This window comes from Chrysemys picta, chromosome 18 (assembly GCF_011386835.1).
Source record: "Chrysemys picta bellii isolate R12L10 chromosome 18, ASM1138683v2, whole genome shotgun sequence".
NCBI classification, from domain to species: domain Eukaryota; kingdom Metazoa; phylum Chordata; order Testudines; family Emydidae; genus Chrysemys; species Chrysemys picta.
The window spans coordinates 22,278,536-22,305,076 of record NC_088808.1 but is presented as its reverse complement, the minus strand read 5'-3'; the positions used below and the strand labels follow the sequence as shown (position 1 = coordinate 22,305,076).

Here is a 26,541-nt window from a genome sequence, read left to right as displayed (position 1 = left end):
AGGCCATGCTGCAGGACAGAGCTGGGCTCGCTCGGAGGGACTGGCAGGCTGCTGTAGCCCCCTCTCTGCTGTGCGGAGAGCAAGGGTGTAGTGCTGAGGGTGGGACGGTTGTGGACCCGGCTGGCTCTTCGTTTCTGGCCATGCACCTCCCTGGGCGGAGGCAGGTCACCTCACTGCACATCCTGCCCCATATTGACCTCTTTGCTTGCGCCATGGACTGTGTGCCAATGCTCAGGCTCCCCAAAGGTAGGTCGCCAAGGTACCAATAACAAAAACGTAGCAGCATCACTAGAGAGAGCCTGCACGACACCTGCTCTAGGCAGGGCATGGGCCTAGCCAGGAGCAGCAGCTTTATGGCCCGCTCAAGCCAGGAGCAGGAAGCAGCGTGGAGTCGGCGGAGACGGATAGGGTGGAAAATGGGCTGGCTTTAACCTGCAGGATTTGGTTCCACGACCATCTGCGTTCACCCCCCGGGGCTCGTTGTGGGTCCGTTGATGTCAGGGAGAGCAGCTGCTGCTCCCCAGCTGTTCAGCCCACTGCATGCTGCCACCAGCCCTGTCTAAGCTACCCCCGGCCTGCTGAGCCGTGCTCTGAGGACCGATCCCTGAGCAGCGCAGGGCCCGGGGTCTTTGCTGAGTGTAATACCAATTGTCACCACGAGGTGACGCACCAGGCCTGCCCTTTGCACGCCCAGCACCCCGAGGCTGTACCACGCTAGAGGCAATGGACCATGCTCCCTGCAGCGTCTACACTGGACGTGCCCCAAGGGCGACTCAGGCCTAAGCAATTCAGGGCCAGGTTTACGCTACAGCCTTCTGCTGCCACTGCTGTGCTGGGCGAGGGGGAGAGAGGTGACCCGACCCCACGGCTGTGCTGGCCGCCATCCCTGCTGTAGCCCCCACACGCTGGCACAGCGGAGTTTGTCCCAGGCTGGCAGGGGTCGGGATATTACTACACTGCTATGAAGTGCAGCTCTGCTGGGGTAGCGCTCCCCGTGTAGACACGGCCTCAGTGACGCCGCAGGTTGACATGGGGATGGGAGGCTCTGTCGTTGCTTCTAGGGGCCAGAGTCCCAGCGGGCAGATCCCCTGTCCCCAGCGTGGAACGAGGGGCTTTCAGGGCTGTGGTATTTAAAATAAATAAACACACCAGGCACACGCACCCGTGGAAAACAAATCTGTAATTACAGCGCCGGCTCCCGGCCGCTTGTCCGGCCACAGGGCACGGCGTGGAAATCCCACGGCCCCAGGAGAGCAGGACGCAGCCTTTATTTCCTTCGAAGTCCAGTAACAAACTGCACCTACACGCCTGTTTTCTCAGCACAAGGTCAGTGTGTTTCCTAGCAGACTGAAATACATCCCAGCTGTAGAGTCCACACGTCACCAGAGCTGTGCGGGCCGATCCATCCCCTGGATCTAACAGCTGCCACGCTTCGTCCTCCCCTCTGCTGATCACCCGCACACACCCCTCCTCAAGCACCTGCACGCACTCAGCCAGGGCAGCGTCACCCTGGGCACAGACCGCACAAGGCTGGGCACTGCGTGAGTCTCCCTCCAGCCTAAAGGAGGGCCCCTGCGGTGCCTAGCCCTTGGGAGCATGAAGTGGTAGCTAAGCCTTGCCCTAACTCCTCTGCCCCGCGCTGCACGGCCCATCCATCTGCAACACACCAGCCTGCTCACTTCCCTTACCCCAACCTGCAGAAGCTTTCACCACTCATTCGGGGGCAGGGGTACATTTGCTTCACCCCACCTTGTCTAAACTGCACCTAACCCGGCCCTGGGCCTAGGGTACCCGTTTGCAGCATTAACATTACGGGCAGCCCCCAACCCCCGCCCCCCCATTTCATTACTCCTAAAACCTGATCCATAACCTGGTAAATCGCACAAACCTTGGACCAATCCCTCCCCCCCCCCCCGGTCAGAACGTGCAGCAGTTTGCGCATAAGAGCACAGCTTGGGCAGAAGAGGAGCGGGCGGGGTAGGGAAAGCCGAGACTACCCAGCTGCTGTGATCTTCTCCTGAACGCGTCTGGGGAGAGTAACGAACCACCACTGATCTTCCTGGGTGAGCGCCCCCCACTTCCGAGCTGGCCTGGCCTGGGCACTAGAGAGAGCAGAGTCACACCGCACTGAGCTCCTCCCATGTAGCAACCAGTGGGAACATGGCCGAACTCAATGAGTAGGAGTTGCTTCCACAGTGTGCACTGGGGAAGCTGGAAGCCAACGCTGCATGGTGAGGTGCTCGGAGCAGACTCCCCAGGGTGCATACAAGCTGGGCTGCAAGGTTGGGAGGGTCTGGTGGCCAAATACACATGAAGCCAGGTGCCTCCTGCTCCTCCATTCCCAGGAGGGCCTGGGCATGGGGGAAGGGCAATGGATTTTTAGCATCAGCACCACTCCCAAGCAAACCCTTAGATGGGTCCTGAAGCCAGAGAAGTGACCGGATGGTCCCAGTCTCTGCTGGGGGGATACCGTGAACTCTCAAGCCTTGGGAAAGGCGTCTGAACTAGTCTGTACCCAGCTATTTATCCCCCTACCAAATGGTGGCTGTTCTTCCTGTCCCATTAGCCAAGGGGGATCAGTATGAGAAGGGAACAGATGCCTGGAACCAGCGTAACAGGGCCACATCCTGGACCCGGCTGTCCCCGTCAGATGCAGAGTGCTTTGCGGAGCGGGGAGACCGGTGGACTTGGCTTGTTAATCAACCCAGGGTCCTTGTGCTCTGCCCACCCCTGCCCGGACAGCTTTCAGTGGTATTCTCCAGCCTAGCCTCCCGCTTCGCAGCTGGGGCTGCCTTGGGCGTTTCAAAGAGCCTGCCAGCACCCCGTCCCGCTCTGCTTGCTCCCAGCCCTAGCGATGCAGTTTCCTCTTCCAGCAGCTAATACATATTAAAGCTGATTCCATTCCCAAGGGGTCAGGAGTGGAGCATCTGAGGATTTGCACTTGGGCCCCTGTTCTGTTTGGGGCTCGCTAGGCAGGATCTAATACCCGTAGCCAAGAGACTCGCACTGCACAGCATTGGGGAACGCTTGTCACAAGTCAGGCCCCACTGCTGGGGAAGGGGGGGAGGTTAGACCTGGGCCCCAGCAGCAAAGGAGCAAACACGGACTGGAACGGACTTGCCTCCTCTGGCCGGGGTAAACACGAGTCACCTGCACTGGCCACACAGCCATTCAGGCACGTTCAGCAGTGCAGCAGCCCAGCCGGAGAGCCGTGGGAATGGCAGGGTGGGGTGTGGCGCTCACTGGGTGGAGGATGGCGCTGTCTGGCAGACACCGCAGCCGACCATGACTGGGGCAGTGAGTCATGGCAGTGAATGAGCACCACCCTCCCAGAGCAGCGGGGCAGTGTTTCCGAGAGGCACCCTGCTGCGTGTGTCACTGGACTGTGCACGGAGCAGGACGAGGAGAGGCCCTCGGCCACCTGGGGGTTTGGAGGACGGTTGGAGCAGCACTCTACCATCTGCTCTCCAAGCCAATGTCTGTTGCACAGTGGGGTCTGCAGCCCACAGCCTGTGACGGTTTGAGGGGCTCGGACTAACCTGGCCTCGTCCTGTAGCACCCAGCAGCCTGTTGGGGAGGGCGTTACGAAACCAGCCTGCCTGCTACGTGTTGCAGAGAAGCCAGGGGAAGCAACCTGCTTCCTGGGCTAAGTACTAAGAACTCTAGTTACCCCGCAGTCTGTGCCAATTTAAATTCTAACACCGGGTAATGATGGCACCGGCACAGCTTGCCAGTTAACTGGGGGCTAAGCAGGGACCCTGCTGAGTCCCCTGGCCTCATCCACCTCGTTCTCCAGCAGCTCATCCTCCGAGAAGCTGATGTGCAAGCAGGTTTCGGTGCCCGCGGAGGAGAACGGCAAGGTGCTGTCCATGGTGCAGGCTGTGCCTGCCGGGTGTCTCGCTGGGTTCTTGCTAGCCATCTCGCCAGGTGCAGGGGCCCCTTCCGAAGGACGGTAGGTGCCAGACATGGGGGTTGCATGGCTGTTCTCGCCCCATGCCGGCCGGGCCCCCTGGTTGGGGAAGAGCTCTGTGCCCGGGGCAGGAGTCCTGGCGTCCGACTCGAACTCCGAGCTGGCGAGCGAGCGGGTGGTGACATTGGTGAGACTGGACGCGTTGGGGCTGGGCAGCGTCGTGGGAGCAGCGTTCTCAGGCTTGGGTTCCACCTCCAGGTTCGGGGACGTCTTGCTCGACCTCTTCCGCAGGATGGGTGGAGGCGGGTTGAGCTTGGGGATGGGCTGCTGCGACCTTGAGAGCACAGAGCAAAGAGACGTCCGTGTCTAAGCAAGTCTGCTGAGACTCTGGGCTCAGCTCAGAGATCTCAGAGGCCAGCTGCCTTCTCGCAACCCTGTGGCAGCTACATGGGTGGGGAGGACCTGCAGCACCTCCCGTCCAGCCCCCTGGTCACTCCTGGGCCCTTGGGGACAGTGTGAAGGGGAAGCAGGCTGGGGACCGAGCCCCAGCTCTGGGCAGACAGGGAAGCTCCAGCTGCGCCCACAGGGCCCGGTGTGGAGCCAGGAATGCGCTCACCCTGTCTTCTTACTGTTCCTTTTTGGTGTAATTTGTGCTCTGCAGCCCGCAGCGCTCGGGGGTGGTCACAGCTGCCTGGCCCATGGGCAAGACTCACCTGCCTTTCTCCATTGTGGGCTGCAGGCTACTGGGGAGCGCGGCCTGGCCCAGCGGCTGTGTGCACCCCCCCGGCCTGCCACGGCCACTGACCCAGCCTCCGCGCTGAACAGACCAGCCAGCAAGTAGGGGAGGGTCCCTGCTCCTCCCGCTGCCTCACACTAAGTGCCGGTGGCTGTTAACCAGCGGGGGGGAATGGGGAGACCAACCTACCTCTCGTCCTCTGCTCTGCTGCTCGGGTCGCCTGCCTTCTGCCTGCCGCCGCCATTGAGCAGAGCCTGGTCGCTGACCTCGGAGCCCTCCACCCGCCGGTACAGACCATCCTGCCCCTCCAGCACCACCAGGCGCTCGTCCCCATCCGTGGCGACAGGGCCCCTGCCACCTTTCTCCAGACTCAGGAGGTTGAGGTAGGAGGCGCTGGTGCTCAGCAGAGCCAGCGAGCCAGGGGCCAGTGGGCTGCCCAGGACACTGGCTGGGGTGGAGGTGGAGGGCAGGTTGATTTCCAGGCTGTAATGGTTCTTCAGGTTCAGAGACAGGGACTGAGCCAGGGACAGGTTCTGCAAGGATCTGTCAACTGCCAAGGCAAAGAGAAGCAGCCTGGGTGAAGTGCTCCCGGCCCCGCGCAGCAGCGCTTCCCCCAGGCCCAGCCGCGCCCCTCAGAGCCTGGTCAGGGCCCTGCGATGTTCAGAGCAGGCCCAGCAAAGGCAGGGAGGGGAGAGAGGGGGTTTGGGGGTCCGGGCTCCTAGCAGTGAAGGCCTGGGCCTCTGCTGGCACAGCTGGGACAGCAGCCAGAACCAGTGTGAGCTGGACTTCGCGGCTCTTGGTTAGAGCTGCAGCAGGGTGATGAGGGCAGCGATGGTACAAAGCCAACACAGGCCCCAGCCCCAGCTAGCCAGGCCCACTCCCCTCCTCCGGCATGGGGAGAGGGGGAAGAGGATGGCTGCCTGGGGCCAGAGTGGGCTTTGCGTGTTTCCCCCCTGCGCTCTGCCAGTCGCCCTCTGGGGCCGGTCAGAGGCTCTATGAGCTGAGTTGTGTTGGGTCTCAGTTCGCAGCAGCCATCCGTCTGCAGCATAAGAAAACAAACCCACAATCAGCTATAGGGTGTGGGGGCTGCCTGTCCCCTGGCTGGAGGACGTGCAGGCTGCCCTGCCCTCGGGGTCGGGATGGGGTGCGCGGGCAGGGCAGACAGGGGAGCTTGCTCTGCTCTGTGGACAGAGGCCAGCAGTCTCCAGAACTGCCAGCCCAGTGCCGCTCACAAGGCCCATGGTCGTCTCAGGCCTCAGTGGAATTGGCCTTGGAACGACCCTGGGGCTAGACCCAGGACGGTGAGGCTGAGGTCTCGCGTTTGGTTCCCATCCTAAGGTCTGAGCTGACTCCCTCCGTTCCCCATCTACGAAACGAGGTCAGATCTTCCCCGCTCCAGCGGGGATCAGCGTACCCATACTGCAGTGCAGGGGGGCACCTTTCATCTCCCATGTTAGCACTCCCCTGCCTGTGTCCCAGCTGAGAGCACAAAGGCTGGCTGGAGCTCGGAGCGGCCTCCCTGCCTTGCTCAGCACCTCACGAGGGATGGAGGTGGGGATTCTCCATAGCAGGCTGCCACCCCGCCTGGGACAGGGGTATTCCTGGCCTGGCAGGGAAGGAAGGGGGTTACCAGAGGCTGCCTGCAGCACCGTCCAGTCCCCCCCGAGAGCCGCAGCCCCATCTGCAGGGGCTGGAAATGGGAGCAGATGTTTCCCCACCGACAAGGAGGAAATACTCATCCAGGCCAAAGCGTCACCAGTGCCGTCGCTGCTCAGACTCCTGGGCCTAACTGGGCCCTGGCAGGGAGCCGGCAAAGAGCCCTCTGCCCTGATTGGGTGCTATGCCGTGCTGCCGCACATGCTGGGGCAGGGCAGAGCCAGCGTGGCGGGGAGGGTGCTGGGTTAGAGCAATGCTTGGCTGGAGCCAGCTCGGTCCCAGCGGCGTGTGCTTCCCAGGCTGACTCAGGGGAATGCTGGGGCTCTGGGCCGGATGAGCATGTGGGCTGGGGAGGGCTCTGTGCCCGGTGCCCCCAACGAGAGCGCTGTCCTCTCCTTCACTCTCAGCATCTGCCTGTAGGAGTCGAGTTGGGTTGTTCTCAGCAGCTCCCCCTGGCTGTGGGCTGGAGAAATGTCCTGGCCTCTCAGCACCACCCCTGTGGGGCGGCTCTGTAAGAACATCACCCCCCACGCACCCCTCACCTGGCTGCCTGTGTTGCACCTTGATCTCCAGCTCCTTCAGCTGCTTCACCAGCAGAGAGACGTGCTGCAGCAGGTCGCGGTTGGTCAGCAGCAGCTGGCGCACCCGGGCCTGAGCCTCGATGCGGGCGGCTGTTTCGGCAGCCAGCTGGTCTTTCAGCAGCTGCACCTGCAGGGTCAGGAGACGCCGATACGTCACCTTCTCCTGGGGAGCGGCCAGGCCACGGCTATGCTGCCCGCAGCTCCAGGGGGGCCCGGCAACAACCCAGACCTGCACCTTGGCTCCCTTCTGTCGGAGTCTCTCTCCCAACCCGTCTGAGTCTGCAGAGTGGGAAAGTACCTGTAACTTGGCTAGGATCTTTTTTTTGCCAAACTTGCTTTTGTTCTTTCTCCTCAGGTCTCCCCCCACTGACAGCCCCGGGCCCGGTCCCAGCCGGGTGAGCTCTGCCTTCAGAGCAGATACTCCCACTGTGCACTTCATGCAGCACGGGTCGCTCAGCTGCCAGCTTAAAAACCAGGGCCCGGTCTGCCCCCTAAATATCCCAGGGCAGGATCTTTGGAAGCAGGAGCGTGCTCTTGTCCAAAACGTCCCCCTCCCTCTGGCTGTGCCGTGAACTAAGGCCCACCCCACAGGCGGCTGCATGTCGGGGGGCAGCATGCACGGAGGTTGTAAAGCCCCTTGTGCTATAGGGACGGAGCACATCGCAGGAGACGCTTCCACGGGAACTGGCTGCTCCCCTGCAGGGAATCCCTCGTTTCATCTCCCTTCCCCCTACAAAAGGGAGGAAATCCACAATGAAACGTGTCAGAGGGCCTGGGTTTCCAGAGGCTCCGGGGCACTTCAGCCCCACAGAGGCAGCTTCTGCAGGCTGTAGTCAGCCCCTCTGCAACACCTTGTCCCCTCCAGGTACATACCCGCCGCCGGGGCTAACGGTGAGATGCACATTTGCACACCAGGGCAGACGCGGCTGCTCCAGCCCTGTCTTTCTCTGTCAGCAGCCGAAACCAGGCACACTCACTGACCCCCGCCTGGCGGCCGTGGTGTCAGGCCGAGTGGCTGTGACGGCTGGGGAACGTGGTGTGGAACAGCCACACAACGTGGAATAGAGGTGCAAAGGCAGGAGCCAGGACTCTTCCCTCTGAGCTAAATCTAGCTCCTCCCCCTATGGGCCACGCCAGAGCCGCTCCAGAGGAGCCTGGTCCCCACCACGTTGGTTTAGGTGAGTAGGTGCTGGAAGGTGGTCAGTGCCCGTCAAGCACTGGCTGGATTAACCAAATAACAATAGGTTTAAAAAAGAGCAGCCCCCCGGTACGGCAGCTAGCTGGCGATGATGACTAAGGCTAAGATTTTCTCACTGTTATTTTTAGTAAAAGTCACTGACAGGTCACAGGCAGCAAACAAAAATCCACGGAGCCCGTGACTTTTACGAAAACTTACCATACAAGCCGCGGCAGAGGTGCACAGCTGCAGCCCCCACCGCAAGCCGCAGGGCAGGGGCTCACGGCCCTGGTGGTGGCCCCCACCGCAGGGCTATGTGGGGAACATAGCCCCGGCTCCAGCTGAAGCTGAAGAAGTCATGGAGGTCCGGTAAAGTCATGTAATCCATGACTGCCATGATCTCTAACTAAATCGTAGCCTTAATTATGACCTCTGGGTTCCAGACCCACCTCTGACATGGAGTACTTTTTTTTGCTGAAGGGGGAGAAGGAGTGACTGTGCCTCAGTTTCCCTATATGTAAAGTGTTCAGAGTCCTTCCCTTTCTGGCAACAGGTTTGGGAGACAATGAAGCGAAGGTCTGTAAAGTGCTTGAGTTCCAATGCTGTCCCAGAGCAGAGCGCCGTTATTGTGTCCAAGTCTTTATCATGCAATCCTGCTGCTTTGCCTCTACCGGCATGTGACGCTAAGGGCCACATTCTACCTTGGATTGCTGTGCAAGACTCCCACGGGCCCCAGCCAGGGAACACAGCAAGGAGCAGTGAAGGGCTTGAGTTATCCAAGGGCTAATTCAGCTGGGCCAGTAGGAAAAGGAACCTCGTACAAGGCAGGGGAAGTGGTTGCCAGTCAAAGGTCATTAGGTGGCGTCTATGTGTGTGATTTCCGCCCCCCGAAACAGGGCCGTGGAGCCCCTTACCTGTGCCACAGCCACCTGTGTCTGTTGCTGCTGCTGCAGTAGCTGGTGCTGGAGGAGCTGCAGGCAGTGCTGGGATGCCAGCGGGGTTGCCGAGGCAGAGGAGGAGGGGCTGCTTGCACTCAGCAGTTGCTGGGACACGGAGGGGTAGATGGAGCAGTTTTCAGCATCCTGGGCACAAAGAAACAGGCTTAGTGACACAAGATGAGCAGTTCCCGGCTCCACTGTTGGTGAGACTTAGGCCTTGTTTACCAGAGGGTTTGCTCTGGCTAGAGTCGTTGGTACCGATCCCTAGCGTAGGCAGGCAGAGCTGCTCTGCACGGGTGTGGCTTACCCCAGCAGCACTGCACTGATGTACTATGCAGCTTAGAACGGTCTTACCTATCCGTAGTAGGGGTTTGCACCAGCGCCTGGCTACTGACAGTTGAAAACCCTAGTGTAGACAAGGTCTTCAGTATGTTGAACAAAGTGCTGAAGCAAGAACAAGCTCCTGGTGTTAGGCGCTGTACAGGTGCCTGCACACGCTCTCCCCTGACGTCACTTGCAATGAGTAATAGCCCTGTGTGCGTACGTGTGTATCTGGCGCTCAGAACAGGAAGGCAGGGTTTATTTCCCCTGGTACCTTCCCTTACTGGGAAGTAGTGGCAGGAAGTGGCTCGAATCTCCCAGCAACCACCCAATGGGAGCTAGTCTCCAAAATGTTCCAGCTGCCCAGAATCACCGACAGATACTAGGAATTTTGCTGTTTGGCAGCCAGAAACGTTTGAATGATAGCAGATGGACTTGAGCCAGATCCGTTAGCATATTAAAACACTGCAGGCAGACACCATTAATAATTAAGCAAAGCAGGTTTCCTCCCCCTCCACTAAACCTCAGAGACCCAAGCCCCCACCCCATCACATCACTAGAAATTAAAATGACGCTGGAGAGTAAATCTGACTGATTTCAGAGCTGCCTTTCTGGCTCGTAGGTGAGTGGAGGTGAATCTCTCCCTCTCTTGTGCTGGGCAGTGTCCGAGCCCACAGGAGAGGAGCTCTCTCTCACTTAAATCCTAGCCCCCAGGATTAATGCTCTCATGCTTAACCGTCCTAAATCAGCCCTTGTTAATACACTGCGGAGTGGCTGACTCTTCAAAGCATCAGCAATCAATTAAAGCTTGGTTCTCTGGACACAGCACTCTAGGGTCACTCTTTTAACCCAGTCAAACGGCCCACTAATAACACACTGTCAGGTTTAGCCCGTTGGGCGCCGTCTGAAAGGAAACCCAGATTTAGAGGGGAGAAGTTCGTTGGTGATTGAGAACCACAGCTGTCAACTTGCAGCCGGGTAAGACAGGGCGTCCCCTCGTTGCTCCGCATGGCTCCAAGGCTCTTCGCAAAGAAGCCAGCCCTGCACACAGCCCTCCCGACGACACACAGCGACTACGCAATGGCCACGGGGTGTCGAGCACGCAGCAATGCTACACGCTAGCCTGAGGCAGGAGGTGACTATCGCAGCCCAGGGAAAGTGGAGGAAGAATGTAAAGAGACAGAGTGTAGCTCAGAGGGAATACCTCATTTAGCAAGGGCTGAGGTTAACACCGTTACTCCTGTGAAAAGCTCCCGGGTGTCTTCAGTGGGCAGCCGTACCCCCGGACAGCGATGCCTCAAACAGCACATGCTCTCCATGGAGGGGAACGAGCCACGTGCCGCTAAACCACCAACATGCCACGTATGGCAGTGAACAGGCGCTCCCGGGAGGGACCCTGCTACAATCAAGAGGGAGGTTGATGCGATGGCACTACAGAGGAGGCCCACGCCAATGCATGGCTCTGGCATAGGAGCTTCCAGGCGGGGTGGGAGTGACAGCGTTGGGCTACACGATGTGTTTGCGCATTCTCTAGTGGGAGCCGGTTCGGATCAGGCTCTCTAATGTACCCTTCAGGGAGCCGGGGGGGCGGTGCCATTCCTCTCTTGGCTATGAAGGATTTCCGCAGCGCCTCTCTAGTGGAACACCTGCAAGTCAAGGGTGTAAAACAAAATCGCATTCCACCTGGGAGAAAACAGTGACCTCCCTGCAGAGAAAAGCCAGCCTTGTCAGCCTGCATCAGTGCCCACTAACCCACTCTGTCCTGGGGAAGTGCATGGAGCCACGACCAACCAGTCCCACTCGCCCGAAGAATTTGCATTTAAAACTCATTTCCTTCCCTGGGCTTGCGCGATGCAGGTGCTCCAGTGCCCAGCTGGACTAGGGCCAGTCCCGGTTATCAGTCATTCAGGCACCTTTGGAAGCCAAACCCTCGGAAATACCCAGATTCCAAGCCAATGACACACATCCCATTTTCATCTGTTTCACTCGTCACTTTCAGCCGGACTCAGCAAGTGATGCGAGCATTTCAACCAGCCAGGAAATGCTCACTCAAACAAATCTTCGGCTCAGTTTTTCATTACTACATTATGTCGGTTTAATAGCAACGTAATCACTGTGTGAGTTCAACACTGTGACACAGCTGCTCCAGCACCTCTTTGGACACCACTGTTTAGCAACTGGGCTAGGAAAGGGCCACAGGAATTCCCATAGCAGATCAGATGTCATCCTGCCAGCCTGGGATCCTTTTTCCACCAGTGATCAGTACTTGATGCTTCAGAGTAAGGTGCAAGAAAACCAGACTGGACAACCGCAGAATAATCTGCTTACAGGGGAAGCTTTTTCCTAAATTATATCAATTAGTTGGACATCTTATTGCCTAAAAACTGAGGGTTTATCGTCCTTGGTTTTGGTCCTGTTTAACATTAACAGTGTGGGTGTTCTCTGTAGCCACACAAAAATCGAACCCCTTTTAAAATCCTGCTGAGCTCTTGGCCTTGGTGATATCTTGTGGCAGCAAGTTCCACAGGTTAATGCTGCAAGCCCACACGGGAAGGCCAGCTGTTTGCAGTTGCTGCAGTCCCTGTTTGTTGCTCCTCTTCATTTCCCAGTGGCCAGCTGCAGTGAGTCATAGGGGAATTGCATTCTGTATAGCAAGTCCTACAGGAACAGTCCTCTATCAGAGGAGCTCAGGAGGCTTTAGAGACATTAATGGAGCCTCAGATCTGCCAGACAGTGCGTGTCCTGCAGGCAAGATCTGCAGAGCGGAGGATGGAGCTGGGGAAGCCTGGACACGTGGCTACCTGACCTGCCTCTCTACTGCAGCTTTCAAAGGAAAGGGCTGTCCCGCTGGCTTTCTCCCAGGGACATGCCGAAACAAAGGCAGTTTAGCACCCCATGACTGGTGTTGCTGTGAACTGGCCTCCAACCCCCAGAGGAAAATGAGTCCTATCAGCGAATGGGCGTCACTCTCCAATTCCCCCCAGCTCCGACCGTTATTACCTGACAGCTCTTGTCTGTTAAGATCTGTCCGGATTTCAGGATGCCCAGCTCCCCCATGGGGGAGGGCAACTCTTCAGTCCCCCTGTCAGACAGGCCGATGCCATCGGAGTCCACGTCAGCCTCATCAACGTCCACTATCTTGGCTCCTCCCTGCTGGTGAACTTCAAATGAGAGAGTAAAATAAATGAAGGAACCCAAATGCGAGCGGGTCAGAGCAAGGAGACTGAACGGCGGGGCTGGGCTGGCAGGAGAAGGGAGAGCAGCTAAAGAATAGTTTGGCTTTCTTTAGCTGTCTCCATGTGTTGGAGCCAAGTTAACAGACAGGAAACGTGCCTTGGAGGGTCAGCGCAGCGCTGGGCCAATTCCTTAGCCCCTCAGTGGCTCAGTGTCCACACGGGTGATCCTTCCCTCCTCTGGATGTTTTAAGGCACTCTGCTGTCGTTGCACTGAAGGGGCTGGAGCAGCAGAGTCCGTAAAACGCACGTTCTCTGAGCTGCGAGCCCTGCTGCGGACATAACCCACGGTCAGGGCTAGCACCAAGCCGGCGATGCATCGCCAGAGACTGTCGCCCACCCAAGAGCACCCAGTGTGCCAGCTGCCTCGGGAGGGGGCAGGTGTCCCCGGGGAGCTGAGTCACCTTCTAGAGGCTGCTCTTCCACAGACTTGTCGCTGGCGCCGTCCGCCTGGCCGTCCGCGTTCTGCAGTGCGTGCTGCAGGCTCAGCTTGTGACACACCTCGAAGGCCTGGCCCACTGTCCGCACCACCCGCATGGCCTGGCTCTGGGGAGCAGAAGGTTAGAGCCCTTTGGAGCAGGAGTTTTGCCATAGGTTACATCACGGAGCAGAAACCAACCATTCCCGGGGGACCCCTGCTATTCCCTGCCTCCCACCACGGCTCTGCGGATGGGGGACATCCCTCCACATCCCAAAACAGAGCCTGGGCCTGCCTGGAGAGCCAAACTCCCCCCTTCTAGGCCCACTTATCAGCATGCAGGCCCCAGGAACCTCCACAAGGCTGCTCAGGGGCAACGGCATTTAGGAGGCATCAGATAATGGGGACTAGAACAGCGCTAATCACGTCCCATTCTGAAATGCAGCTGCCTCTGGCTGGAGCTCCCACTTCTCTGCACAGATAATTCTACATCCCTTTGTGCCATTGTCTCCCCAGACAAGGGAGTTTCACTCCTGGCTCCCTGACAGACTTTATTCCTTGGTTTGCTAGGACTGGAGCGTGCTCTGGGCAGTTCTCTGTGTGAAGGGGCTGGGGCAGTGTCCTTCCTAGATCTGCACTGTACGATTGCCTGCGAGAGAGAGTTTGGGGGAGCGCAGGCAAGCCTGAATCGGATCAACTTTAACTTCTGCAGCCACTGCACTGGGAAGCGTTAGTCGTGAGGCAGATACGTTTAAGCCAAAGTTAATGAGCCTACCGATGTCATTCAACATCCCCAGTAGTCTGCCATAAATGGGATAATTAACCCTACAATATGTCCTTAGTTCTCCGGGTAAAATCCGGGATGAATTCCCAGCAAGACTCACTCGCCCCTTTGCTGTACCAAGTACCCGTCAGGGATGAGGGGGTTCTCCCGGGATAACCCAGACCGTTACAAAGGGTACATGCCTCTGAAAAGCTAGCCCGGCGAATGACCCACCGCACCTTCTTTTTGGATTTGAAAACGTTGCATCTGAACGAGTTGTTGGCGCCATCCCTTGCAATGTAACTGAAAATCTTGAGGTCCTGCGAGTCGTGCGACACGTAGAAGATCCTAGTTAGAAAAGACACAGCGTGAATCGGAGGCACTAAGTGTGGCAGAAACCTAGATTCCAGTACAGCAAACGGGCAACGTGAATCAAACCATCCAAGGTCAGGGTCAGGCACAGAGCGGCCAGTCAAAAGGATCCTGGGGCAAAGGGAAAATAGGAACAATCACATGGGTTCTAGCACCTTCTGGAAGAGAGATTCTTCTTTCCTCCACAATGATCAAGGCCAGCAAGCAGCTAGTAAGATGGCACTTTGCATGTCAGAGAGCAAATCACCTGTTTCTAAAGCAGGTATAAAGTCTTAGGAGATTCTGTGAAGCAGCTAAAAAGCTACTATTAGAGACCAAGCATATCCCTAGCTCCTGACAGTGAATCTAGTCTCCTGCTGCAGCATCGGGAGCGAGAACCAGCCATGCTGTTCTAACAGCTAAAATCACATTGTGCCTAGCACTCATTCAACCCAGTGACAGCTGGGCTAGGAAGTCCCTTCCTGTCGCATCAAAGGGAACAGGAGCAGTCTGCATTTTGCTCTCCTATGGCAGCAGAAATAGCCCTTCCTCGTCTAACCTTCAGCCATTAGCCTCCAGGTGTTCGCCTGTTCTACCTCAGCCCTCGCCAGCTAAGTGAGCTCTGCCACGCAGCGGACAAGGAACCGGAACCCTTTCAACCAGAGAGGAAAGATCCAGGCTACCCAGTGTCAAGGACGACTGAAGGGACCACCGATGATCACCTGCCTGACAGGGGCAGATTCGGGGCAGGGGTTCCCAAGTCCAGGAAATCACCACAGTTTGGGGAAAACACTCAGCAATGAGCGACGTCAAAAGCCGCTAGCTCGTTTGTCCTAGCTTACAAGGCAGCAAGAGGTAACAGAGGCCCATTATCACTAATGACAGACAGAGGGTACAATACAAAAGCCAGCTTCCTTCTGATGCTTCTGCAAAGGATGCTGAATTCACTCTCCACCCCATTCCCAACTCAAGGGATTTTCAGCCCCCCCTTTGCCCCCATTAGTCCTGGATCCTTCCCCTCCTCCACCTGACAAAATCCATATCCACAGACCATGTTAAGTTTTTTCCACTCAAATTTTTGTCCATTTTATTCCCCACAGATATTTCGTTGGGTAAAAATGCACTGAGTGATTTCAGCTGTGAATGCAGAGGAAACGAGGGAGACAGGCACGCGTTTCTCCTTTCCCCTCCAGTTCTCTGCCTTTGAATTCTGCCTTGAATTCGCAATCAGGACAATTATCAAGAACACCGACCCGGCCCTGTAATAAGCAAGTTGTCTTCTTTGAAGATTATTTTAGTAACAATCAAGCTCCTTTCTAGAGAGTCTATTGAAATTACCCTCTCCCTTTGGCACACAGACCCGTCTCCTTTAAGAATGCCAGAAGGGAGAGGGACAAGAATAAGACAAATATCAATCGTGTGTCTTGGAAACTCTTCCCCACCATTCGCTGGATGTAAAATGTAGGTATCTTGGCTCCTAGTGCTGTGAGCTTTGCTCTAACGATGCAATTACTGGCTTAACAGATTTAACAGCCTGGACCAATTTAGGGCCTTTAGAAAGTTAGTTTTATAGATCCCCTGCAGCCATAATGATGCTAGGTAAGGAAGGAATTCCAGGACCATATGTCCTAAGGCAGCCAGAATCGAGAGACAGCTCACACACCAGAATTCAGAGATGTTCATTATCGAGTCTAGTCTGCCCACTTGACATGTGGGACGGGGGGATGGCAAGTGATTGGTTTTAGTCCTTTCAAGAGATTAACCTGAGATTCAGTTACCAGTGTCAGAAGCAATTAAAGGACACCCACTTTCCCCGTGTGTTCCAATCCCCGGCGTTGAATGACTGCCCAGGTGTTGTGTTGTAGCTCTCGCTAGGGATCGAGAACTGGACCACGTTCGGCTCCTGGGGAAGAAATGCTGCTCTCGTGCCAAGCACAATGGCCCAAAGCTCTATGACAACGGGAAGGTTTCCGTTGTACGTTGTACGCCCGCTAGGCAGTGAGTGTAGACAGCACCTGCAGGCTCTTCCCCAGCCCGACAGCAAGACGTGGATTCACCAGTCATCTCTTCTCCTCTCATTGTACAGAAAGGGTCTGCTCTTAGCTGGGGGGCTCATCCCACCCAGCATTAACTCTTTATCCACTGGGATGGAAACCCTCCAGCAGGGGCTCCGCTTGTTCAACCTCTCAGAGCCAGGCACAGCCTAGGCTGCGGTCACAAAGAACTAATGGACAAAGGGGCTGCTCCAGCCCCCCGGTCTCTCCCTTCAGTCTTCCCTGCCTCTTGCTGACGCATCTGTAGCCAAAAGGCAGCCTGCACCCACCCACCCATTCTTCATAGACCAAAGAATCCCACTGGCTTTAAAATCATGTGACTGTATCTGGCCGTGGCCACATGCCCAGACCCGACGGACCATTGTGGTGCCATGGTTAGAACAGCCACCTAGCAGACAGGGCACTGGTTTCTAATCCCAGCTCTCCCGCTGACTTGCTGTGGGGGGAGGGGTAAATCACTGAAGTCCCCGCCCCCCATCTGTAAAGCGTGGAGAACACCTGCCTCCTGGGAGAGATTCCTGCCTGCAAAGGCTTGGAGATCTTGGGATAGACTGTAGGGAAAGGCACTGTTATCATACTGGGCTCTGTATGGGTCCGGTTCCTCACCCTATTCCTGTCCATGCTAGAAGGACGATTAACGAACGCTGTCTTTGGGAGCATGCGGCAGAGAGCACCGAGGCTAGATTAGAAGGCGGAATGGGGTGGATTTTTCCTTAATTCAGTCTGTGTCGCAACTGACTGTTCTCAGCACCTAAGAACAATGGTTTTCAGTCATCCTCCTCTTCTAACACAAATAATACGTATCTATTTTAAACTAATATATTCCTAAATGGCGGAGGAATTCTCCAAAAATGTAAGGAATCAGAGTTCCTTTCTTAAGTAATGCAGCCACCTTGTTAATTTAACACAGGCCTTTGGGAAGCACCGCCGTCGCCAGGCAATAATTCGGCACACCGGAGCCATGCTGAATGCATCCTATTACATTTTATCAGTTGCCTCTAGAGCTAGCTAGTGCAGTCCTCCGCACCCTACCTGTAGACAGGATCGTGCATCACTAACATCTTACTCTCGTCCCAGGTCCATTCTTTTCTCTGTAAGCAGGGAAGAGAAAAAAGGAATAAGACACACCTCAGGAGCTGAAGCCACACTGCTCTGCCTGATGAACTGTTTGTAATGCAAACCCAAGGAGAACAGTGGGTTTTACCTCACCAGGATCTAGACCAGGATTTGAATATTTTATTGACAGTCATTTGGCTGAAGAAAAGCTGGTGCCTCGGATGTAAGTGCACACTTCGGATCATTTAGCCGTCCCTCAAGCTTGAAAAATGGTCATGAGATAGAACTTGGTTATCACGCAGACAAAGGAAGGGCAGGTTTGGCATTGAAGGCACTGGACTGACTAGGACGTAGCAGATTTGGGTACAATTCCCAGCTCTACCTCAAAGTTCATGTGTGATTATGGCGAAATCATTTCATCTCAATTCCCCATCTGTGAAATAGAGATAATGGTAATTCCTGCCCTCCCAGGGTGTGGAGGATTAGCCCATTAAGGTATTAATGTACGTGAGGCGCTTAGTGGAGCTGGTCAAAAACCCGCTAATTATTTTTTATGGGAAATTTTTAAAAAATAATTGTTGTTGAAACTTCCTGTGAGAATTCTTTGTTTTTTTAGTAAAAGAAAAAACAAAACAAAACACACACCCCTCTCCACCACCCAAGTTTCAACTGTCAAAACCGTTTTTCAAACAATTGTTTTTGATGGAAAATTTAGAAAACAATTTTTTTGGTTGAAAATTCTTTCCAGAACAGTAATTTTTCATCAAAATTCTGCTCCCCCAGAACTATTGTGAGCAGCTCCAGCACTTGGACACAGCACTGGTACCACAGAAAACCCGGTATGCAAAATTAATCTGATTTGGTCTCACAGAATCCTTCACTCTTGTCAGAATTTCCCACCAAGCAGCTAACTGCCAACTCCAGGCAGTGCAAACCCCTCCTTCCGCCCTCTCACTCACTTCCCTGACTATCTTCACACCACATACAAAAAGCTCCTTTGTAGGAAGCAAACCTACTGATGTCAGCCAAATGAGGCCACAACTTCACAAGAGTCAAAGAGGACTGGATATTTATATGGACAGCAGAGCGTCCTCAGTTTCCATAATTACACAGATTTTGGCAGGGATATTAAATCTCGTGCTTTGGCATTTAAACCTATCTCTAACCACTAGAGATTCGGATGAGATCTAATGTGGGAGATGGAGTATCCCACATCTGGTGACTGTGAGGTTCTTACAGCTTTCTCTGAAGCAGTTGATCCTGGCCACTGTCTGACAGGACACTGGGCTTGCTGGACTTTGGGTTCTGATCCAGCCGTGGCTAATCTCTTAGACACGTTCAGTGTGAAGTCTCACCTTCTGCTTCTTGCGCAGAATCACCTTCACCCCGTCCACAGAAACGATGATGCTCACTTTCTTCTTCTTGATGTTCTTTGCTTTGAATTCATACTAAGGGGAGAAGGGGAAAGAAACCCAAGTTAGAAGAGATTTCAGGTCAATAGTTAGCAGCTGGGATGGACTTAGACAAAACAGGCAATTTTAGCCTAAATTGTATTTTAAAAAATCTGTTTGTTAGCCTAGTTCTAGCTAAAGGAGGAGCCATTTTGTGCCACTGAGGGGAGCGTGTTCAAAAGGCACACTGGCAAAGGGGTGTGTGTGTGTGTGTGTGTGTGTGTGTGTGTGTGTGTGTGAGAGAGAGAGAGAGAATTAAAAATGACCCTTGTAGAGGAGACAAACTGAGCTTGACTTTGGTGGGCTATTTTCAAAGCCCACAGTTTCCCCAGCTCTTAACGGGAGTTGAGCACTGAAAGTCTGGCCACAAATGCCATGTTCTTGAGGCCTGTGGCTGGAACATGAGCGTTGGCATCTACCCAAGTCAAATCTCGAATTGACAAGTAGACTCTCACTTGCATGTGATTGCCAAGCCCGAGAGACCGTGCCAGTGGAGGGTGGGGGAGGGAAGCACATGGTGGATGGGTTTTGCTGATGCTAATGACTAGTTAAGTGGCAAGTGACATAAATGGGCTTTCAATGCAGGGAGAGGACACAGCACACGCAGTCTGGATAAAGTCAGGGGGAGGCACTGTTGTCAGAGAGGGGGGCAGCAGCCAGACACTTACATTACAGACCCAGTCCTTATGCCCCCATTCTGGGCTTCGTTCTGAGCTGCTGATATTTTTACACAGGATTTAGCTGGCCCCGTGTGAACAATGGACTCCATGCCTGGGCCAGACCCTCAACTGCTGTAAACCAACCCAGCTCCATTGAAGTCAGTGTCGCTTCAGTGATTTACGCCAGCTGACAATCTGGCCATGTGCATCTATTTAAAAGAGTACTCTGGATTCACTTGGTGTAAGAATTACTGTTGCTTGACAGCAGTGAGAATAAATCCTTGTTTTAATAGTCTAATAACATCAACTCAGCTGTAACGGAGCTGGTGAAATCATCAGGGGAGTCATTGCACGGATCGCCGGACAGCCATAGCCCGGTAAACAGCAGCCGTGAGCCTGGGAACATTAGTGTTACAGACACTTCAAAATTGCACGAGATCCTGCAGGAGCCATGGAGGCCCCGATGCAGGCGCATCTGTCTCAATCCTGGGGGGTATCCAGATGCTGGCAATGCACTCCAAGGCAGCGCTGCTACCCCCACAGCTCTTCCCATCTCCAAAGGGGACGTCCCTCCCCTCCTTACATGGCCTACTCCATTTTCCTTTTCAAGAGGACGAGATTTAAAACTTTTCCTTTATAAAAAAAAAAAAAAGAACTCACACCTAATTGCTGCTAATTTGCAACTAAAAATAGCAAGAGACACATGACCTGGGCCTGAGGGCTAGATTTGTTCGTTCCCTGCATGGGGTACGGTGAGATTGCCGCAGTGGGTCAGTCTGGACATTGTTGTTTCTGAAATTGCAAGATCAGGGTTGGTTTGTTTCTCATTTTTCTTAAAATACAGACTAGGGTGATCCCAGAAGGCCCTTGGTCGCAGTGCAGGCAGAACCAGGCCCTGGGCAGGGACACATCATGGTCACCTCCTGGGCCAGCCTGCTACCCCAAGCACCTGGCTGGGCAGAGGTAGTTTCTGCAGCTGGGAGGGGCAGTCCTGGCATGCCCCATCAGTTGCTCTGTCGCCACCAGTGGAGAGGGGTTAGCCCTCGCTCGGGTAGTTCTGGGCACTCTGGTAGGCCACATGTTGCTTAGACTCAGCCCCAGGGCAGAGAGTGGTGGAGCCCCTTCCCACAGCCAGAACGAACTGCCAACGGGCTCCCAGAGGGATTCTGCAGCATAGTTCATGGAATTCTAAAATAACAGGCACTTGTCAATACTTCTCTTTCAATCGATTACTTTGCTAGAAGGATTCCTGGGCTGCCATCCCCATTGTCTCCTGGTCCAGAGGGTCAGTTTTGAACACACGTATTCTAGGCGCAAAGGGGCTGTCATACTACGGGGGGAGGGATAGCTCAGTGGTTTGAGCATTGGCCTGCTAAACCCAGGGTTGTGAGTTCAATCCTTGAGGGGGCCACTTGGGGATCTGGGGCAAAATCAGTACTTGGTCCTGCTAGTGAAGGCAGGGGGCTGGACTCAATGACCTTTCAAGGTCCCTTCCAGTTCTAGGAGATGGGATATCTCCATTAATTTATTTATTTATTCAAGGCCAGACACAGTAGGCAGCCCTGGGATAACCTGCCCCCAGAGAATGTTGCCTCCTAACTGTGGGTCTGAGTCTAACTATGATCTACAACAGTGCTTCCCAACCAGGGGTACGTGTACCCTGGGGGTATGCAGAGGTCTTCCAGGAGGTACATCAACTAATCCAGAGATTTGCCTAGGTTTATAACAGGCGACATAAAAAGCACTAGTGAAGTCAGTACAAACTAAAATTTCATACCATGACTTGTTTATACTGCTCTATACAATGAAACATTAAGTAATATTTATATTCCAATAGATCTATTCCATAAATACATGGTAAAAATGCGAAAGTCAGCAATTTGTCCGTAACAGTGTGCTGTGACACTTCTGTATGTGTATGTCTGGTTGTGTAAGCAAGTTGTTTTTAAGCAAGGTGTAAGTTGGGTACGCGAGACAAATCAGACCCCTGAAAGGGGGACAGTCATCTGGAAAGGCTGAGAGCCCCTGATCTGCAAGAGCAGACAGGGTGGAGGAGCCAGGCAGTTCCCTTACTGAGGTGCCACAAGTGGTGAGAGAACCCCTGGTGAAAACCACTTTTTCCTGTGCTGGAACCTCCTGAAAGGGAGCTGCAGCTGCCCAGGAAAGGCCCACGAGAAGCCTACATCTCACGGCAGGCGGGTGCAGTGCTTAGAGCATTAGCTGGGAGTGGGGATCCCAGGTTCAATGGCCTGCTCTGCCACAGATCCCCTTTGTCACTGCCAGGCGAAGTCCCTTAACGAGCGTGAGGTGCTCGGATGGGGCCAGCTAAACACCTTCCCTGGAGTGTGGACACCTTGCATCGACATGTGCATGTGGTACCTAGATTCACATATGGCTCCGAGCAGTGCGGTCTCTGAGCACCTATTGCAGAAAAGGAGCCTCCGAAACCCATTACACCCCACATCAGCCTCGCAGCCAGAAACATTAGGTGGCCTTCCTGTCTATCAGGCTTCTGCTGCTGCTCATAAAATTCCAGCACTTCACACTGTTTATGGCAGGCAAACCCCGGATAAGCTGTACCCTTTTGATCTCTCCATGCATTATTACTCTGAGACAAGCTGTTTAAAAATCGAGCTGTCGCGCCATAGCGTGCGAAGCAGGAGCTAAACGTACAAGAGAGGCGTTTGTGTTTAAATGGAAGAGTGAACGTTAATGGTCGCAGAGATGAGGGACGAAAGCCCTGGGGTGAGTCGTAATTCGGGCAGCAAAGTCCTGTTCGGGCTTCACTCACCGGACCCAGATTGGGCTCTCTGGCTGTGAATCTACCATGTGTTGGCGTGTGTGTTAGCTAGTACCAGTTTCCTCACACTGGCTTTGGCCATTCCTGTTCCCACCTGGCTACAGCCTTCCTGCTGGATCACCTCTAACGGGTTAGTGCACAATCTACCTCTCGCACAGGGGAGGCAATAGGTCTCCAGCGACAGGCATTAGCCTGGCTTCAAAGTCATTAAAACTCATGGGGCCTTGAAGTGCATCTCCAAGAAATGAAATCCTTCAAAGCCCAGGAGGCAGTAGGATGGCACTGCCATTTTGGGCCACTTCGCATCTGGAGTAGCTACGCCAGCTGGGTAAGAGAGATCATCACTGCAACGGGCACGCCTAGGAGAGGTCATTACTATCCCCTTAAAAAGCCACGCACCAGCTCTTGTCAATACTTCTCTTTCAATCTCTCAGCACAAGTGGCAGATGGGATCCAATTGCAGTCATGTAATCACTTCCTTTCCAGTAAGAATCAATGGGGTTATATTTTAAATAACCATTTATATTTTTTGGAGGAAAAAGCAAATGCAAAAAAATCCCCAAGCTGCACTCAAACGAGTAGATTTTATAAGCTAGCAAAGACGAAATGCTTAGTGTGTAAACTAACCGAGAAGAACGCAGATGGTTCATCGGTTATCCTTACATTGGCTTCTAAGAAAGGGGTCCATGTTCCTTGCATTTTTTTTATTTAATTTTATTTATTCATTTTGTTTCCTCCCCTACCCCCCAGATTTGCCAGGGGTACCGAGGATCAAATTCTATTCAGCAACATGGTGTTTTTTTGGCCAACTTCCAGGTTTCAATAGTTAGTCTTTTGATAATCATGCAGGGTGGGGTAGAAATACTTTTGGATATTAATGATTCTGAAGATGCCCCTAGGTTTGGAAGATTCAAGGGGGAGACTGCACAGACAAAGGTCTGTCTGATCTAAAGAACCTACATACGATGCTGCAAAGAAGAGGCAATGCCTCTTTCCGGCCTGCTTTCTTGTAATTTAGCAGCTACATTTTATTCTATTTAGAGACAGTCAAACCTGCCTGATCTGGAATACATTCTGTAACTGCTTTAAATCCCTGTGTGCAACTCCTTGCTTTGCATAAGGGCCTGCACACTCTTGGTGTGTAATATTAACTTACCAAGAGCTAAAAGCTGTATGAGCAAAAAATGTTAATGGAGCCGTGTAATGCATATTTCATCTGCTAATTCCACTCAAGTAGATCTAAATTACATATGCAGATCCTGGCTTCCATCTGCTGATGAAAGAGACTGGTTAATGCACATTTGAAATCACTTGCAGTATCCAGAGCTAGGAACAACTTGCACGTATGGAGAATTATTCGAGAAAGCAATTCTTAACGTGCCTTAATTACTCCAGGTATTGGGGCCTTTATTATGTAAATGAAAACCCACGGTAAAATGGAAAGGTTTGTGGGGCTTTGAAATTGACTTGGTCTCCGCGAGATGCAGCCTCTCCGTTAGTAAAGAGCAGGCAGAAGAGAACCCCCAGAGCCAGGAATGGCCAGGATCACTGACATAACACCTGAGGGTTTGTCATCCTGTCACATCAAGAGAAAAATGTTTCTGAAGCAGAGATGCTTGGGCTCTTTGGAGCAGGAATACACGAGAGCCTGAAAATGCCTCTCCACAGAGACCAGATCATAGCACTTGTTCTGAGCCAGAAACTCCAGCATGTTCTGAATGATCGGTCCAAGGCACTGCAGCCGTGAATGTCTCTCTCATTCACTGTCCGTTACAAGGACTGCAGCTAGCTACTGGACTGCAGCGGTTGTGCCTCTGCACCTCAATTTGAGAGAATTGTCCCTGTCTGACCAATTTCAGAGCCAAAAATCCAAACGTTGGACAAACTCTGTATTATCATTGACAGGGTGGTAACCCCAAAAGGCCCAATCAGGAATGCTGGGCTGGGCCCTGCACCAAAGGTCAGGCAAGGGCCTTCCCCCAAAGAGTTTACAATCTAATCTCATACAATCACTACCACTGTGTTGTAGCATCCTTTGAAAAGAGCACAGAACAGTTCAGGAAAGAAGTCTAGAAGAACCCTCTGTCCAGATAACACTGCAGAGGAGTCTACGGAGGCAGGCTGTAATTACCCAAATGGGAATTCAGCCCGGACAGTGAATGGGGGGGGGGGGGAAATGCCACAGGATTTTTAATATGACCAGGACCTCCATTTTAGATGTCAGGTGAAAGACAGTATTTCCAGCTGCAGTGTCCCACTGACACTAAAGAGGGAAATGGTTTGGATATAGTTTTACGGCTGAGCAAAGTCCCCTCCCCCCACCCCGTTGAATAACCAGGATTTTCCTGGGGGATTTCCTATCCAAACAGTAGCAGGACTGATCTTATCTAGCTCCTAGAGATCAAGATCCCAACTGAGGCCGGTCTAGCTGCAGATTTAGCTTTCAAAGAACCGGGGTGCAGGGAGCTAGAATGTAAATATAAAGTTAATACCGTGGCGTGTGTCCACTACTTCCCAACTGTCAATGTGCTGTTTCTGAACCCTTATGTTCTAGAAAAATAAATAGCTCCACCTCCTTCCTCAAAACACACCTTACTCGAGATTGCAGGGGAAGTAACAGACTCAGGAAGTAGATGGAACTCTGACCAGTTCTGTTCCCCGGACAGAACGGGTAGTCACAGTCTCCCACTTGCATGGCTTGCGGGACAGCCCCTGCTCCTAAACTGGCTGCAGCAAGTAGCTGATCTAAGCAACCTAATGAGGTACCTGTCCCTCCCACCGCACTTGCAGGCTGGAGCTTCTGAAGCCGGGAGAGTGGCTCTGTCAGCAGTAATAATGGAGGGAGGGTGAATATTTTAAATGGACGGAACATTCCTTGTTTCAAACCAAATTTGCCTCCCTCACCCATGGAGGCCACGTTCGCGCTCTCTTTATTCATCTCAGTATTGCTATTAGAAGCGCCGACCTTTGAAACTGATGGGATTAGAAAATTAAACTCTACTTTTTTATTTTTAAATATCCCATGAGTTTCCCTCTCAGCATCTTAGCTAGCACCGACTTGGAGCGTTACCAGTGCACCAGACCTGCAAAGGGGTGGGTGGGTGCGGAGGGGGAAGGAAGGGCTTTGGTTCTTCCCTTTTCACAGCATACGACTGTCCCAGCCCCGTGTACTGCGAGCAGCCGCCAGAGGGGTCAAACATTCGCAGGAAGTTGGCATGTTCGAATGTAGCTGAGCACAGCTGGGCCTGTGCTCCCGGTAACGGGGCAACATGTAAACAATACTACACAGATCGCTGTTGATTAGACTGTCGGACCTCCCGTCCAGTGGAAAAATGAGGATTTATGATCCTTAGAAACATAAAAGTGGCCACTGGAAAGCAGAAAACGAGCAGGAAATACACTGGACAAGGTTGGCAAAATATCCTGAATACGCTTTTTTTCTAATTTAAGTTAGCTTATTCCGCCCTCTGACTTATCACATTCCCCACACAAAGCTCTCTGGCAGACCTACCCCTGCTCTGCCTGGATAGCTGCCCCCTGGGGCGTATGTCACAGTGCAGGGCTAGCTGCCCTCTCAGAAGGCACCAGCCGGGTGTCAGACCTTGTGCCTTTACCGCTCCTGGGGCGGAATTTCGCAATCCTCCCGTTCTCACACCGGGCCCCAGGTATCCACTGTGCTTACCCTGCAGGGCTGACCTGGGGTTCTTTGCGTCAGCCATCTACGACTAATGACAAATACCGTGCTCAGACAGCCGTCTCAAACCAAAGGGTCCAACAGTCTACATGCACGTCTATCGTCCCTGAAGGCCTACCATCCTGTGATGGCTTCTCCAGAGCACCCCAATGGGGCGCTGGATCTCAGCCTCATTTCCCATGAGTACTCGACCTCTCTTCAGAGGGCCCCTATAAATCCTGCCACAGTTCCTTTGTTCTTCTACGTTCCAGGCCTTTTCCTGTCCTGGCCAGAACTAGTTCTGTAGGCTGGCTGGAGAGGAGGTAAAACCATCAAAGCTACTAGTTCTGGCATTGTCCCTTAACGACTCCTCAGTGTTTGCTGAGAGGTGACTATCCGGAGCCATTCTTTTCCTTCCGGCCTGTTTTCCCAGCCAGCCCTCTGTTGAGTTAACCCCATCTACCATAAACATCCCAATAAACAGACAACATACAGTATTAACAAATGATGACAGAGCACCTCCAAATCCATATGCCCCATACGGGGAGAACAAACAGGAGCCTCTTGCCCCCCTTAAGGAAGGTCTAATTCCTCTGCACTTCTTGCTAGTTCAATGGAAGCAGCCGGTCCTACAACCAGCCTTTTGCTCTGTGCAGTCAGCTCGTGGAAATATGTTGTGTGGGCAGACGAGCAGCAGGCGGGTGGTTTTCTGGGTCAGGCGTGGGATCCCCACGTGCCGTAACTCCATCCCCTTTACCGGGAAT

General features: G+C 53.7%; 1 protein-coding gene across 1 annotated transcript in view; it reads right to left on the bottom strand.

Annotated features, from left to right (window-relative positions):
• Positions 1–1,161: 1,161 nt before the first annotated feature.
• LOC101949331 (carboxyl-terminal PDZ ligand of neuronal nitric oxide synthase protein-like) overlaps positions 1,162–26,541 on the bottom strand; it is a 61,684-nt gene continuing 36,304 nt past the window's right edge. Inside the window, exons 3-11 of the mRNA XM_005299431.5 lie at positions 18,550–18,642; positions 17,171–17,229; positions 13,973–14,081; positions 12,957–13,098; positions 12,320–12,480; positions 8,975–9,142; positions 6,845–7,010; positions 4,836–5,196; positions 1,162–4,244 (exon numbers count right to left, since the gene is read on the bottom strand). Coding sequence (XP_005299488.2) covers positions 3,746–4,244; positions 4,836–5,196; positions 6,845–7,010; positions 8,975–9,142; positions 12,320–12,480; positions 12,957–13,098; positions 13,973–14,081; positions 17,171–17,229; positions 18,550–18,642 — 1,758 coding nt within the window. The 3' untranslated portion in view covers positions 1,162–3,745. The remainder of the gene's footprint in view (positions 4,245–4,835; positions 5,197–6,844; positions 7,011–8,974; positions 9,143–12,319; positions 12,481–12,956; positions 13,099–13,972; positions 14,082–17,170; positions 17,230–18,549; positions 18,643–26,541) is intronic.